General features: G+C 43.8%; 1 protein-coding gene across 2 annotated transcripts in view; it reads left to right on the top strand.

Annotated features, from left to right (window-relative positions):
• NMT2 (N-myristoyltransferase 2) overlaps positions 1-15,446 on the top strand; it is a 57,082-nt gene that overhangs the window by 12,397 nt on the left and 29,239 nt on the right. For both annotated transcript variants that reach the window (XM_061126277.1, XM_061126278.1), the window contains exon 2: positions 14,438-14,573. In XM_061126277.1, the coding sequence (XP_060982260.1) occupies positions 14,438-14,573 (136 nt within the window). The remainder of the gene's footprint in view (positions 1-14,437; positions 14,574-15,446) is intronic.

Below are 15,446 nucleotides of genomic sequence, written 5' to 3'. Positions count from 1 at the left end.
TTATGATGATGGTGATGATGTTGATTGTGGTTATGGTGATGTTGCTGGTGGTGATGATGGTGGTTATGATGATGGTGATGATGTTAATTGTGGTTATGGTGATGTTGCTGGTGGTGATGATGGTGGTTATGATGATGGTGATGATGTTGATTGTGGTTATGGTGGTGGTGGTGGTGATAGTGGTGGATATGGTGATGGTGGTAATGATGATCATGTTGATTGTGGTGATGGTGTTGATGGTAGTGGTGGTGGTGATGATGGTGATGATTGTGGTTATGGTGATAGTGGTGGTGGTTATGGTGATGGTGGTGGTGGTGATAGTGGTGGATATGGTGATGTTGGTGGTAATGATGATCATGTTGATTGTGCTGATGGTGTTGATGGTGATGTTGCTGGGGTGGTGGTGGTGATAGGGTGATGGTGATGATGGTGGTAATGTTGATAATGGTGATGGTGATGTTGATTGTGGTGATGGTGTTGATGGTGATGTTGCTGGGGTGATGATGGTGGTGGTGAGGGTGACGGTGATGATAGTGGTTATGGTGATGATGGTGGTAATGTTGATAATGGTGGTGGTGATGTTGACTGTGGTGATGGTGATGTTGATTGTGGTGATGGTGTTGATGGTAGCGGTGGTGATGATGGTGATGATGATGGAGGTGGTGAGGAGGAGGATGATGCTGCTGCTGCTGATAGTTATGGTGGGGGTGCCAGTTTATTACCAAAGTGCTTGTACCAGCATTATGTAAGTGATCCCTTTCCTCACATTTTTCCAGTATTATTAGACTTAAAAACGTTTGGCAAATCAAGGAGAAAAAGTAGACTCTGAGGTGGTTTCATATTCAGTTTCCTTACTGCTGGTGAGGTTGAGCATCTTTTCAGAAATTTATTGACTATTAGGATTTCCTCTTTTGCAAATCATTTATACATATCCTTAGCCCATTCTCCTCTTGGTCTTTTATCTTCCTAATGATTTTTGCATTGATTTCTCATTCATCCAGCAGATATTTATTGTACACCTCAGACACTATGCTAAGGTGCTAAGAATACAATGGAAGAGGCTGTCTTATGGATTTTATGTTCTAGTTGGAGGAAGACAAATAAATACTATATTCTTAGCTCTCAAAAAGTTATGTGAAGAAAAATAAAGCGGGATAATCATCATAATAGCTATCATGGACTGAGTGATTTCTCTGTGTCAGCTACTAACATATTAACTCGTTTTATCCTCACAATTTTGGGAACACCATCTTTTGAAAACTTCATCTTTTGGAGGCAAAGAAACCAAAGGACAGAGAGGTTAAGTAATATATTCCAAGTCACACAGCTGGGAAGTAGTGGAGGCAGGTTTCAAAATGAGGTGGTCTGACTCTAGCTAAGGCCTGCAGTCCTAACCAGGATAGTATGTTGCCTGTCTATACTATGCTGGAGATAGAATGTAAACAGGAAAAAAGCTTTCTATTACTACTTTATCATGTGTTTTATAAATACCTCACCTCCTTCCTCACCTCCTTCTGTATTTTTAAAATTTTGTTTATAATCACTTTGACACAAAATATTTAACTTAGATGTAGTCCAGTTTTATCTTATAGTGTGTACTTTTGGGTCCTTATTTAAGAAATTATTTATTTCACTGATATGAAGTTATTGTCATTCTTTTTAATTGGATTTTTAAAAAATTGTTTATTTGGAGGTGTTCTGGTCATGTCAAGTGACTTGTGGGGTCTTAGTTCTCCCACCAGGGATTTAACCTGCACCCACTGCATTGGAAGTGCGGAGCCTTAACCACTGGACCACCAGGAAAGTCCCTATTGTCATTCGTTTGCTTATTCAATCAACAGATACTTACTTGAGCGTCTATCATATGCCAGATGCTATTCTAGGTATGGATAGATGTTAACAAAGCCAACACAACTCATTTCACTACTGATTTATGATGTAATCATCATATATCAAATTCTTGTATGTAACGAGTGTTACTGGCCTGCCTACTCCACTTCTTTGATCTGTTTATTCTTGAGTTTGGTGTATCTTAATGTTTTAGTTGTCAAGGCATTGTGGCTATTATAGACAGTTTAGAAAATGCATGAAAATACAGAAATGATGAAAATCACTTACAATCTTACCATTTTCTATGCAGGAAATTGGAAATCAAAGGGGAAATTTTTGTAAAATAATTACAATATCAAACTATTAATGGTCATTGTGGGGAGGGGGTAAGTGATCTCTCTGGTGGAATCCTCTGAAATCTAAAATTGTTTCTTGGGACTTCCCTGGTGGTCCAGTATTAAGACTCCACCTTCCAGTGCAAGGGGCTCAAGTTCCAGGAGGCACGGCCAAGGAAATTTTTAAAAATTTAAGAATTGTTTATCTTTGGCATTCCATACCATGCATCAAGCTCTTACAGTTGACCTGTTAGTTACGACAGGCTAAGCTGCTGTAACGACTAGACCCTACAGTGTAACTGTTCAACATGATAAAGTTTTTTCCTTATTGATGGGACAGCTCTGGACAGGTATACAGATGGATGGTAAGGGGACTTCCCTTCATCTTGTCCATCAGGGGTTGGCCCCCTTCCATCACATGACTCTGCCATCCTCTACTGTCTCATCTGACACCTGCCTCCAACCAGCCAAGGGGTGGGGGAGCATCCAGGAGCACCGCCAGGCTTCTCTCTGGGCCAGCAGAAAGTGGAGGTTCACGTCTACTCTCATGCCAGTGACTGGAACTCAGTCGCATGACTGTACCTGACCTGCCAGCAACAGGGACGCATAGTCCAGCTGTGAGCTCCTGGACCAAGGGGGAATGGGTCTTTGTGGGCAGCTGGCAGTCTCTCTCTCTCTCACTTGTTTCTCCTGGAGCAACTGTAAAACATTTACAGTTTCCTATAAAATGTGTTCCTTTGCTCATTCCATTAAGTCCTAGTCTGCAGAACCTCTGAATGCGTCAAAGAGATCTGCAGGATGTGCTTATTAAATGTTTGACATTTCCATGGCTGAGAAATAGTTTGTTGGTTTACCTTGGGGTTTAAAATGTGCCAAAGATTCTCTTTAGGCAGAGATACAAGTATCTGGCCTTCCTGCAGTAGCAAAATTGGGAGGCTTTTCCTTATGGATTTTTCGAATGAATTGTGGGGGAGGTGGAACTTCTCTTCTTAAAAATCCAAGAGATCTTTGTAAAAGGGTGGCATGATTTCTGTGGCTAAAGGTATGGGATTCAGTAATCAACTTCAGGCAGTGAGGGTCTGAACCCTTTTCTCTATCGGATATCCCAGAAGAATCTTCTCAGGCAGGGATTTTCCTCTTATCCTGAGGGCTTCTCAGTATCTTTCCATCCCCATGGGATAAATTTCATCTCCACTTTTTCAGCAGCTTTGTTGAGATACAGTTCATGTACCTGTGAGTCACTCATTTAAAGTGTACAGTCCCATGGCTTTCATTATATTCACAGAGTTGTATAGCTGTGACCAGCATCAATTTTAGAACGTTTTCATCACACCAAACTGAGACCATGCGTCCCTTAGCTGTCACCCCCTGACACCCCCTGTCCTCCGAGTCACTCACAACTGCTGATCCATTTTCTTTCTCTTTAGACTTGCCTTTTCTGGCCATTTCATATAAATGGAATTATACAGTGTGTGGCCCTTTGTGACTCTTTCATTTGGTGTAGTGTTTTCACAGTTTATCCATGTTGTTGCATGAATTAATACTTCATTTTTTTAATTGCTGAATAATATTCCATTGTATGGATATACCACATTTTCTTTATTCACCAGGTGATGGGTATTTGGGTGGTTTCTTTTACTTTTTGGCTATTATGAAGAATGCTGCTATGGATATTTGTATATAAGTGTCTGTGGGCACAGATATTTTCATTTCTCTTAGTTATCTACCTAGGAGTCGAATTGCTGAGTGATGTGATAAATCTTTCTTTAGCATTTTGAGGAACTGCCAGACTGTTTCCCAGAGCACCTGTACCATTTTACAATCCCACCAGCAGTGTATGAAGGTTCCAGTTTTTCCACTTCCTCGCCAACACTTGTCATTATCCTTTTTGGTTCCAGTTGTCCTAGGGAAGGTAAACTTTTCAGCTCTGATTCCCAAATTCTAGTCTCTTTAAGGCCAGACCCCTGCCACCCTTCCCCTGCGTGCAGTGCAGTGGTGAGCACATAGTAGACAGCTCAGTAAATACAGGATAATAGGCTGCAGTCAACTTCACCATGCAGGTAGGGAGAACTGTAGCTTTCAGAGATCTTCTTCCTGGCAATGTGTGATTGGAACTACCCCAAGAACCAGAATAATTCACTCATCCATTCAAGAAGTACTTGTTATAAAAATCTACTAGTATTGGGCAGTAAAGCATTGGCGACCTCAGGGGTACCAATAGGAACCGCTCTCTTCTGCGCCCTTCACATACTAACACAAATGCACACATAAGTCACATAACCACAGTCCCGCAAGTTTCCTACTTAACAAGGCACCAACCATGGGAACCCTGAGCAAGGAAAGCCCGAGATAGAAGGACTCCCGAATCAGAGAATGTGCAAAACCATACTACCCATGGCATATTTCTAGCTCTGGTATCTGGCTGTGATGTTTGTTTAAACCCAGTCGCTAGTCGGATATTTCTGGAAGTCCTTAACTACTAGATCATTTTTTTTTCCCCTACTAGATGATTTTAAACATAAACATCACAACGGTGCAGATTTGATTCTACCAATGAAAACAAACTGCTCGTTTTGGGGATGGGAATGCTTTACTGTTTTTAGAGCAACAGGGTGTCATTTGGCGGGGTCTTCATGTATCACAGAAAACGAGCACTACTTTCTATTCCAGGATTAGGGAGAACAGGGAAACACACATCTATAGCTCATCCACTCACCCTTTTCTAAAATAATAATAATTGTTAGTGTCTTTTATTTTATATATTTTATTTTTTGACAGAACCATGTGGCATGTGGGATCTTAGTTCCCTGACCAGGGATCGAATCTAAGCCCTTTGCAGTGGAAGCACAGAGTCTTAACCACTGGACCACTGGGGAAATCCCTCACATGCTTGTCTTTTAAACACTTTTTCTCACTGTTCAACATGGCTTTCATGCTTTGACTCTGCAGAGAAGTGAATTAGTCACTATAACTCAAGAAGTTTGTGATTTTAATACATAAATAACCACCAGAAAGAAGAGTTCCTCTGTGACCTAGATATGGGGTGACGAGACTGCCACCTGGGGTCCTCTTAGTGGTGAAGACCAAGCCCACAGCTCTGTTGGGTTAAATCAGCACAGTTCCTTCTCCCTCGCACTACATGCGGCGGGTGGGGGCCTGTGTCCTCAGGGGACCTCTAGCCTCGGCTGTCGGAAGCCCACCGCCTTCCAGTGCAGCATCTTGACGAGGCTGCCAGGCTGGCTGGGAGGGGAAGTCAGCAACGAGCAGGCGCAGCACCCTCACATGCTCCCGGGAACTCCACCTGCTCCATCTCCTCATCTTCCACTGGCTCAGCAAACAGCCTGCTGGGGCCCACCTTTCTCGCTCCAGGTGGGGGAGTGTATGAGCCCACCGGAGCATCCACAGGAGGGGGTCAGAAGTACTGGTGAGGACGAGTGGTGTTTATCTGAGTAGGAAAGACCCAGTTCTCCTCCTGTGTTCTCCTGACTGACCACCGTCCCCCTCAGCTCTTCTGACACCAGGCACGTCTGCAGTGCCAGCGGGGATCCTGCCATTTATGTCGACTGGGACACCGTCCACCTGGAGACGGCGTTAGGCCCCACAGGTGGAGGGATCCCACAGACTACACCCTCCCTGCTGGGGACACCAGTCCTAAGTCCAGGCTGTCCCCTGTGCCTCTGACCAACCAGCTACAAACTTGAGGTTCTTCCCAAGAACCCCTCCTTGTTGTGGTTAATTTGAATTCACAGTCCTCAAGAAAACACTTTTTAGGGAATTTCTTGGTGGTCCAGTGGTTAGGACTCCATGCTTTCAATGCTGGGGGCCTGGGTTCAATCCCTGTTTGGGGCAGTAAGATTCCACGTACCACACAGCATGGCCCAAAAAAAGGAAAAGAACACACTTTTTACTGCTTACCAGTTGATTGTAAAAGGATGTGATAAAGGATACAGATGAACACCCAGATGGAAGAGGTGTGTGGGACAAGGGGTGAGGGCTGAGACATGGAACTCCCACACCCTCCAGAGTCCATGCTCCCAGCCTCTCCCCAGGTTCACCAGCCGGGAAGGTCTCTGCTCCTGAAGGCTTATGACTGATAATTAATTCCATTTCCTGCCCCTTCACATCTCTGGAGAACTGCGGATGGGGGTCTCAAGCTTCTGATCATGGCTTGGTCTTTATGACCATCCAGGAGCCCACCCACAGGCACCTCATGAGAACAAAAGACACTGCTATCGCCACCCGGGAAATTCCAACAGACTGGGAGCTCTGTGCCAGGGACTGGGGCCTTATGTTGTCTCTGTTATTTCACATGCATTTTTAAAGAGACAGGAGAGACTCTCTTCTTAGGGAGCCTACACTCTAGTGGGAAAAGCAGGTTTTGTGTGTGCTAGATGGGGGGGGGGGGGGGGGGTATTGTGTGAGTGGCTCAAAAGGTAAAGAGTTTGCCCGCTATACAAGAGACCCAGGTTCAGTCCCTGGGTCAGGAAGATGCCCTGGAGAAGGGAATAGCAACCCACTCCAGTACTCTTGCCTGGAGAGTCCCATGGATGGAGGAGCCTGGCAGGCTTCAGTCCTTGGGGTCACAAAGTTGGACCCGGCTGAGCAACTCACACTTCCACTTCAGAGGGCAGGAGGAGCATTGAGTTAGGAGAGCCTACTTCAGATTAGAAAGGAACAAGCATTCTTGAAAGAGGTAATTCTTGGCTTAACTCTTTCTTTTTTTTTAATTTATTGAAGTATAGTTGATTGTTGTGTTAAGTAGTTCAGTTACACATATATACATTTTTATGTATTCTTTCCCATTATGGTTTGTTATAGGATATTAAACATAGTTTGTTTATATATAAAAGCTTACATGTGTTAATCCCAACTTCCTATTCCTCCCCTCCTTCAACCCCCGCACCTTTGGCAACCACCAGTCTGTTCTCTATGTTCATGAGTCCGTTTCTGTTTTGTAGATAGGTTCATTTGTGTCATATTTTAGATTCTAAATATAAGTGGTATCATACGGTATTTATCTTTCTGACTTACTTCAGTTAGTATGATAATCTTTAAATCCATCCACGTTGCTGGAAATGGCATTATTTTATTCTTTTTCATGGCTGAATAGTACTCCATTGTATATATTCCTTATTCATCTGTTAGGGGCTTGCCAGGTGGCTCAGTGGTAAAAAGAATCCACCTACCAATCCAGGAGTTGCAGGAGAAATGGGTTCAATCCCTGGGTCAGGAGGATCCCCTGGAGGAGGAAATGGAAACCCACTTTAGTATTCTTGCCTGGAGAATCCCGTAGGCAGAGGAGTCTGGTGACTAATTCCTCAACCAGGGATTGAACCCACGATCCCTGCATTTGAAGTGTGAGTCTTAACCACTGGACCACCGGGTAAGTCCCCTGAGGCCATGTCTTAATATGTGAAGCTTTCATCTTCTGGACTAAAGAGACTTTTGATGCAAGTAAAAGAGGAGAGTGCAACTTGAATCTGCCAGGGGTGTACATGTGTCCCCATCCTGAACCCCCCTCCCACCTCCCTCCCCATCCCATCCCTCTAGGTCTTCCCAGTGCACCAGCCCCAAGCACCCTGTATCATGCATCGAACCTGAACTGGTGATTTGTTTCACATATGATAATTTCCATGTTTCAGTGGCACTCTCCTATATCATCCCGCCCTCGCCCTCTCCCACAGAGCCCAAAAGACTGTTCTGTACACCTGTGTCTCTCTTGCTGTCTCGCATACAGGGTTATCATTACCATCTTTCTAAATTCCATATATATGCGTTAGTATACTGTGTTGGTGTTTTTCTTTCTGGCTTACTTCACTCTGTATAATAGGCTCCAGTTTCATCCACCTCATTAGAACTGATTCAAATGTATTCTTTTTAATGGCTGAGTAATATTCCATTGTGTGTATGTACCCCAGCTTTCTTATCCATTCGTGTACTGATGGACATATAGGTTGCTTCCATGTCCTGGCTATTATAAATAGTGCTGCGATGTATGGCAAAACCAATACAATATTGTAAAGTAAAATTTAAATAAATAAATAAATAAAAGTTGGCTTAAAACTCAACATTCAGAAAACTAAGATCATGGCATCCGATCCCATCACTTCATGGCAATAGATGGGGAAACAGTGGAAACAGTGACAGACTTTATTTTGGGGGGCTCCAAAATCACTGCTGGTGACTGCAGCCATGAAATTAAAAGACGCTTGCTCCTTGGAAGAAATGCTATGACCAACCTAGACAGCATATTAAAAGGCAGAGACATTACTTTGCCAACAAAGGTCCGTCTGGTCAAAGCTGTGGTTTTTCCAGTGGTCATGTATGGATGTGAGAGTTGAACCATAAAGAACGCTGAGTTGCCAAAGAATGCTTTAGAATTGTGGTGTTGGAGAAGACTCTTGAGAATCCCTTGGACTGCAGGTAGATCCACCAAGTCAATCCTAAAGGAAATCAGTCCTGAATGAGATGGTTGGATGGCATCACCGACTCAATGTACATGAGTTTGAATAAGCTTCGGGAGTTGGTGATGAAGAGTCGGACACAACTGAGCAACTGAACTGAACTGAACTTCACCTTCTGGAGATGCTGGGGATGGGGAACAGTTTAATTCAGAGTCTAGCAAGTACTGCCTCAATGCTCAGTAGTATCCAACTCTTTGTGACCCCACGAACTGTAGCCTGCCAAGCTACATACATGGCAGGCTATGTAGCCATGGGATTCTCCAGACAAGAATACTGGGGTGGGTTGCCATTTCTTCCTGCAGGGAATCTTCCCAATCCTGGGACAGAATCCACGTTTCCTGTGCCTCCTGCACTAGCAGGCAGATTCTTTACCACTGAGCCACCCTGGGAAGTCCAAATTCTGCCCGGGGTTTTGCATTCTCTAAGGTGTAAGTCACTCAGTCGTGTCCGACTCTTTGTGACCCCATGGACTATACAGTCCATGGAATTCTCTAACTTCCATTCAAATGCTGAGAATCTCATTCTTGAGTTAATCTCTCTCTGTTCTCATTTTCTTGTAGACAGCTGGGAAAAGCCAGCATGCTTTCAGCCTTCTGCCCAGAAATCTTTTTGCTTAGTTTCATGCTCATTAGGTCCATTTTCTATTTTCCAACTTCACTCCTGGTTAAATAAAAGAACATTTAAATCTACAATGAGACTTTTTTTCTCCCTATCAGATTGTCAGAGATGAAAAAGTATGGTTATATTTCAGCACTAGCAGAGATGTAGGCAAACTGATGTTCTTATTTACTATTCTGTCCTTTGTTCCTCTATGTGTGTGCATATGTGCTAAGTCGCTTCAATTGTGTCCAGCTCTTTGCAACCCTATGGACTATAACCTGTCAGGCTCCTCTGTCCTTCGGATTCTCCAGGCAAGAATACTGGAGTGGGTTGCCATGCCCTTCTCTAGGGGATCTTCCCAATCCAGGGATCGAACCCAGGTCTGCCACATTGCAGGCAGATTCTTTACCCACTGAGCCACCCAGGGAAGCCCAAGAATACTGGAGTGGGTAGCCTATCCCTTCTCCAGCAGATCTTCCCAACCCAGGAATTGAACCGGGGTCTCCTGCATTGCAGGTGGGTTCTTTACCAGCTAAGCTACCAGGGAAGCCTCCTATAGGTAAGGTAATTTTTCCTCTCTGGCTCTGTTCATCTTTGATTTTCTGTAGTTTGAAAATGATTTACCAGGATGCTGTTTGGGTGGCATTTATCCTGCTTGGTGTTCTCTGAGCTTCTTGGATCTGTGGGTTAGCTCCTGCTGTTGATTTGGGGAAATGCTCAGTCATTATTGTTTCAAATATTTCTTCTGTTTCTCTCTCCTCCTTCTGGTTCTCCCATTATAGGTATGTCACACTCTGGTTTCCTCACAGTCCTCGGATACTCTATTCTTCTTTTTTCCATCTTCTCTTTGCTTTTCAAGTTTGGGGAGGGGGTGGTTCTGAGGTTTTCACTGCTATGTCCTCAGGCTCTGAGATTCTTTGCTCAGCCACATCCGGTCTGCCAATAAGTACATCAAAAGACATTCTTCGTTTCTGTCACAGTGCTTTGATTCTTCTCGCTCTGTCAGGATTTCCACCTCTGCTCACATTGCCCGTCTGTTCTCATGTGCTTTCTGTTTTGTCCACTTGCGCCCTTAGCATATAATCATAGTTGTTTCCAATCCCAGGTCTGATCATCCCCCCATCCCTACCATGTCTAATTCTGATGCTTGCTGTATCTTTTCCAACTGTGTATTTGGCTTTTTGGAATGCCTTGTCTTTTTTTTTTTTTTTTTTTTTTACTTGATAGCCAGCCATGATGTACTGGGTAAAAGGACCTGCTGTAAATAGGCCTATGGTCATGCCGTGGTGAGGTGTGGGGGGACAGGAAGCGTTCTAAGGTCCTATGACTAGGTCTCTGTCTTCTGGTGAGCCTGTGCCTCTGGCCTGTGACCTCACAGATGTGGGACAGGATGGCTTAAAGGGGCTGGAGTTGGGTACTTCCCTTCCTCAGATCAGTTAGGCTCTGATCATAGCCCAGTTGGTTAGGTTCTGGTTGACTAGTTTCTGCTGAGGACAGGCCTTATTAAGAAGCACAGAATGTCTGGCATATTTCTAAAATGATTCCTCTGCCAGAAGTATGAGGGGATTCTTCTCCAGTATCTCCCATAGGAACCTGATTGGGCTCCAGGGGTAAAACTCACGAAAGTATGGGAGACCCCTGTGACTGGGCTAGTAACTCTCAGGCTTGTCCACATACAGCCTCCAGGACTTTGTGAATTACGGTCCCGGGGTTACCCCCTGAGCACTGGTCCCATGGAGGTTGCCACTTGTGAGTCTCTGCTCCCAGAAACTGTTGCCCCAATCTTGGGGACAGCAGGTTGTCCTGTGTCCCTCCCTCCCTTAAGGATCTCAGAGGAATTGTTGGTTTTTCAGTCTACTAGGGTGGCGTGGTGTCTTCCAAGCTCCTTACATGCAGAACCAGAAACTGACTTAATGTTGGTGGGGTGGAAACTGGTAACTGCTTTACTAAATACCTATTTTGTAAAAATAAAAATGTGTGCTCTTTGACCTAGCATTTCCACCTATAGACAAACTAGCATCAGTGCACAAAGACGTAAGTACCAGAAGATTTTTTTGCAGCAGCATATTTAATATAGGAATGTTGCATAAAATATGCTATACTTACACAAGGGAATGCTACCCAGTTGCTAAAAAGAAATGAAGTAGCTCAATATATCCTGACATGGAAAGAAATAAATCCAAGACACATTTGTTCAGTGGAAGGAGAGAAAAAGCCAGATTTCAAAATAGTGTGTTTAAGATTCAATTTTTGTTTAAAATTTACTCATAGTAAAAACAGAGGCATGCTTAGAGAAGAAAGACTATTTTTAAAGAATTTATGCCAGAAAAACTATTGGTTTCCTTTGAGGGACCCTTTTATAAGGCTGTTGATGTATATATAAGGCTGTTACTTAATGACATTTGTCTTATAATGAACATGTACTTGATAATTAGGTAAAAATTCAAGTAGGAAAACAGGAACAGATAGAGCTAGTTAAGAACGATAGAAGAGGAAACTTGCCTGGTGGTGCAGTAGTTCAGACTCCGCACTCCCGATGCAGAGGGCCTGGGTTCAATTCTTGGTAAGGTAACTAGAGCCCACATGCCACAGCTAAGACCCAGCACAGCCAAATTTAAATGAATACATAAATTTCAAAAAAAGAGTGATAGAACAGAACTGGTATTTCAGTCACTTTTCCCTGCATCAGGTGATAATGCAGTAATAATATCTGACTCTAAATTTGAATTTATCTCTGCAGATACTGTGGGAGAGTAGGCTCAAAGAAACGGGAATTTGAAATCTCCTTGTGTCTCTTTTGCTCTTTCAGAAGGTGACAGCTCTGAGATGACAAGGGTTCCAAACAGAAATGTCTTACCAGTGATCGTTTTTTGTTTTTTCATGTAGAGTTTTTAATTGTTAATTCTTCTAATAAAAATCCTTATCAGGAGACATTTCCCCCTCTGCAGGGAAGCACTTTCTCTGGTTCTGTTATGTCAAGATTCATGGTTTGTGTACCCAAGAGACGTTTATAATGACATATTTTACAACATGTGTCTCTCCCTGACTAAAGAGTACATTAGCAGAGTGGATACCCGTGAAAGCAATTTGCCTTCCATGATAAAATAGCACTTATAGCTATGATTTTCCTGCTTAAATGACATCTAAGCACCCTGCAGGGTCACTGAATGTAGACTAATAATCTTCTGAGTTCCTGCACCCAGTTCCAATGGGGAGGTGGGGTGGAGGAACTTCCCACATAACACGAGGTGCTTCTCAGACCCCAGCTGGGTGTCCTGCAATTCAACTCAGTTCTGACACTGTCTTCCTAAAGACAGCAACAGACTCCACAGGTTACAGGCTCAGAACCCCCTCCTGGGTTTTTATGGAGCCTCCCTTATATTCAGTTCAGTTCAGTCGCTCAGTCGTGTCTGACTCTTTGTGACCCCATGGACTGCAGCACACCAGGCTTCCCTGTCCATCACCAACTCCCGAAGCTTACTCAAACTCATGTCCATCGAGTCAGTGATGCCATCCAACCATCTCATCCTCTGTCATCTCCTTCTCCTGCTTTCAGTCTTTCCCAGCATCAGAGTCTTTTCCAGTGAGTCAGTGCTTTGCATCAGGTGGCCAAAGTATTGAAATTTCAGCTTCAGTATCAGCCTTTCCAATGAATATTCAGGACTGATTTCCTTTAGGATGGACTGGTTTGATCTCCTTGCAGTTCAAGGGACTCTCAAGAGTCTTCAACACCACACTTCAAAAGCATCAATTCTTCAGTGCTCAGCTTTCTTAACAGTCCAACTCTCACATCCATCCATGACTACTGGAAAAACCACAGCTTTGACTAGATGGACCTTTGTTGGCAAAGTAATGTCTCTGCTTTTTATTATGCTGTCTAGGTTGGTCATAGCTTTTCTTCCAAGCAGCAAGCGTCTTTTAATTTCATGGCTGCAGTCACCATCTGCAGTGATTTTAGCGCCCAAAAAAATGAAGTCTGTCACTGTTTCCACTGTTTCTCCATTTATTTGCCATGAAGTGATGGGACCAGATGCCATGATCTTAGTTTTTTGAATGTTGAGTTTTAAGCCGGCTTTTTCACTCTCCTTTTTCCCTTTCATCAAGAGGCTCTTTAGTTGTTCTTTGCTTTCTGCCATAAGGGTGGTGTCATCTGTGTATCTGAGGTTATTGACATTTCTCCCAGCAATCTTGATTCCAGCTTGTGCTTCGTCTAGCCCAGCATTTCACATGATGTACTCTGCATATAAGTTAAATAAGCAGAGTGACAATATACAGCCTTGACGTACTTCTTTCCCTATTTGGAACCAGTCTGTTGTTCCCTGTCTAGTTCTAACTGTAGCTTCTTTACCTGCATACAGATTTCTCAAGAGGCAGGTCAGGTGGTCTGGTATTCCTCTCTCTTGAAGAATTTTCCAGAGTTTGTTGTGATCCACACAAAGACTTTGGCATATTCAGTAAAGCAGAAGTAGATATTTTTCTGGAACTCTTGCTTTTTTGATGATCCAACTGATGTTGGCAAATTGATCTCTGGTTCCTCTGCCTTTTCTAAATCCAGCTTGAACATCTGGAAGTTCACGGTTGATGTACTGTTGAAGCCTGACTTGCAGAATTTTGAGCATCATTTTGCTAGTGTGTGAGATGAGAGCAATTGTGCAGTAGTTTGAACATTCTTTGGCATTGTCTTTCTTTGGGATTGAAATGAAAACTGACCTTTTCCAGTCCTGTGGCCACTGCTTAGTTTTCCAAATTTGCTGGCATATTGAATGCAGCACTTTAACATAGATGCGGTTGACTACATCATCAGCCGTTGGTGTTTGATTAGACTCCAGCCCTGCTTGCCTCCCTGAGGTCAGGGGGTGGGATTGAAAGTTCCAACCTTCTAATCACAGAGTCGCTCCCCTGGTAACCAGCCCCATCCTTAGGTGCTTCTAAAAGTCTCCTCCTTACCGTGACCTAAGGGTCACCTTTAAGTTCTCTTCTCTTAGGAAGTTCTAAGCATTTAGGGAACTGTGATCCAGGAACCATGGATCAAAAGCAAATACATATTTGATTATCTGAATATATATGTATTTCACATCAATCATAATACTGAACATCCTAATATAGTATAACATATGTTTTTCCTAAGTGATTAATTTCATGCAATTCAGATTTTACATAGTGACCTACCTGTTATTGTTTTTGCAAACCCTGTGAATTTTCTAACAGAAGTCCTGGAGGGGATTTGGGTGCCAAAAAGAAAAAGAAGAAACAGAAGAGAAAAAAGGAGAAACCAAATTCTGGAGGCACCAAGTCAGACTCGGCATCCGATTCCCAGGAGATTAAGATTCAGCCGCCTTCAAAAGTGAGAACTGTGTTTTATTTTAATCTCCGTGGTGTTGTATGCCTGTGAAAGCGGGTCCGGGCAGCTTAGGTGAGCACCCTGTTGGGGCAGAGGTGTAGTTAGGGTATTGCCGTCACTGTGTACTGCATGGCAGGGGTCTCTGTGGGGTATTTACAGAACTCACGTTGGCACCCAGATAACTAAGCGGTCCGTGCTGGGCTTCTGTGTGTTGTGTGTGTGTGTGTGTGGTCTGCCTACATCTTGCCCCTTTCTAAGCAAATTAGTATGTAGCTTATAATCATAGAATGAAGTCTCAGTGTGACCTTGTTAGGTTTTTAAGTTACACTTAATGTTTGATTCCTTTTTGTTCAGGAGATATTCACATTTTTTATTTTCCTGGGTGTCTGTCTAATTACTTGAATACAGCACCGTCAGGCAGCAGATTTCAGCAGGAGCCACCACGGGTAAGTTTCATGTTGACTTTGCCTTGGACCAGTCTGCAGCGGCCAGTCCTAATTCCATTGCCAGAGGGTGGAAATAACCCAGTTTAGACCAAACCAGAAGAGGTCTGGCTGGGCCCCGTGTCCTGTATGCCTCTGGAGGTGCTGATGCCAGACGCCCCTTCCCTGGGATCACCCCGGTCACCCTGGCTGCGAACAGAGACCTCGTGTGCTAGGCCCAGGAAAGACAGAACTCTTGATGCCAGACACAGCAAAAAGCGGGTAGAGTTAGGCATGTAACAGAACAGATTATGTGATTGTTGTAGCTCCAGGTGAGCTGGGGAGCACGTGGTATCCTGGCAGGAGCTAGGACCTGGCCCTGTGGCTGTCCAGCCAGGTGCCTATGCCAGGCTCTGCCCCTCCCACAGCTACCCAACTCACAGGCTCTCGTGAA

The sequence above is a fragment of the Dama dama genome, chromosome 23 (genome assembly GCF_033118175.1).
Source record: "Dama dama isolate Ldn47 chromosome 23, ASM3311817v1, whole genome shotgun sequence".
Lineage (NCBI taxonomy): Eukaryota > Metazoa > Chordata > Mammalia > Artiodactyla > Cervidae > Dama > Dama dama.
The sequence above is the reverse complement of the archived record's forward strand: the minus strand, read 5'-3'. Positions and strand labels throughout refer to the sequence as shown.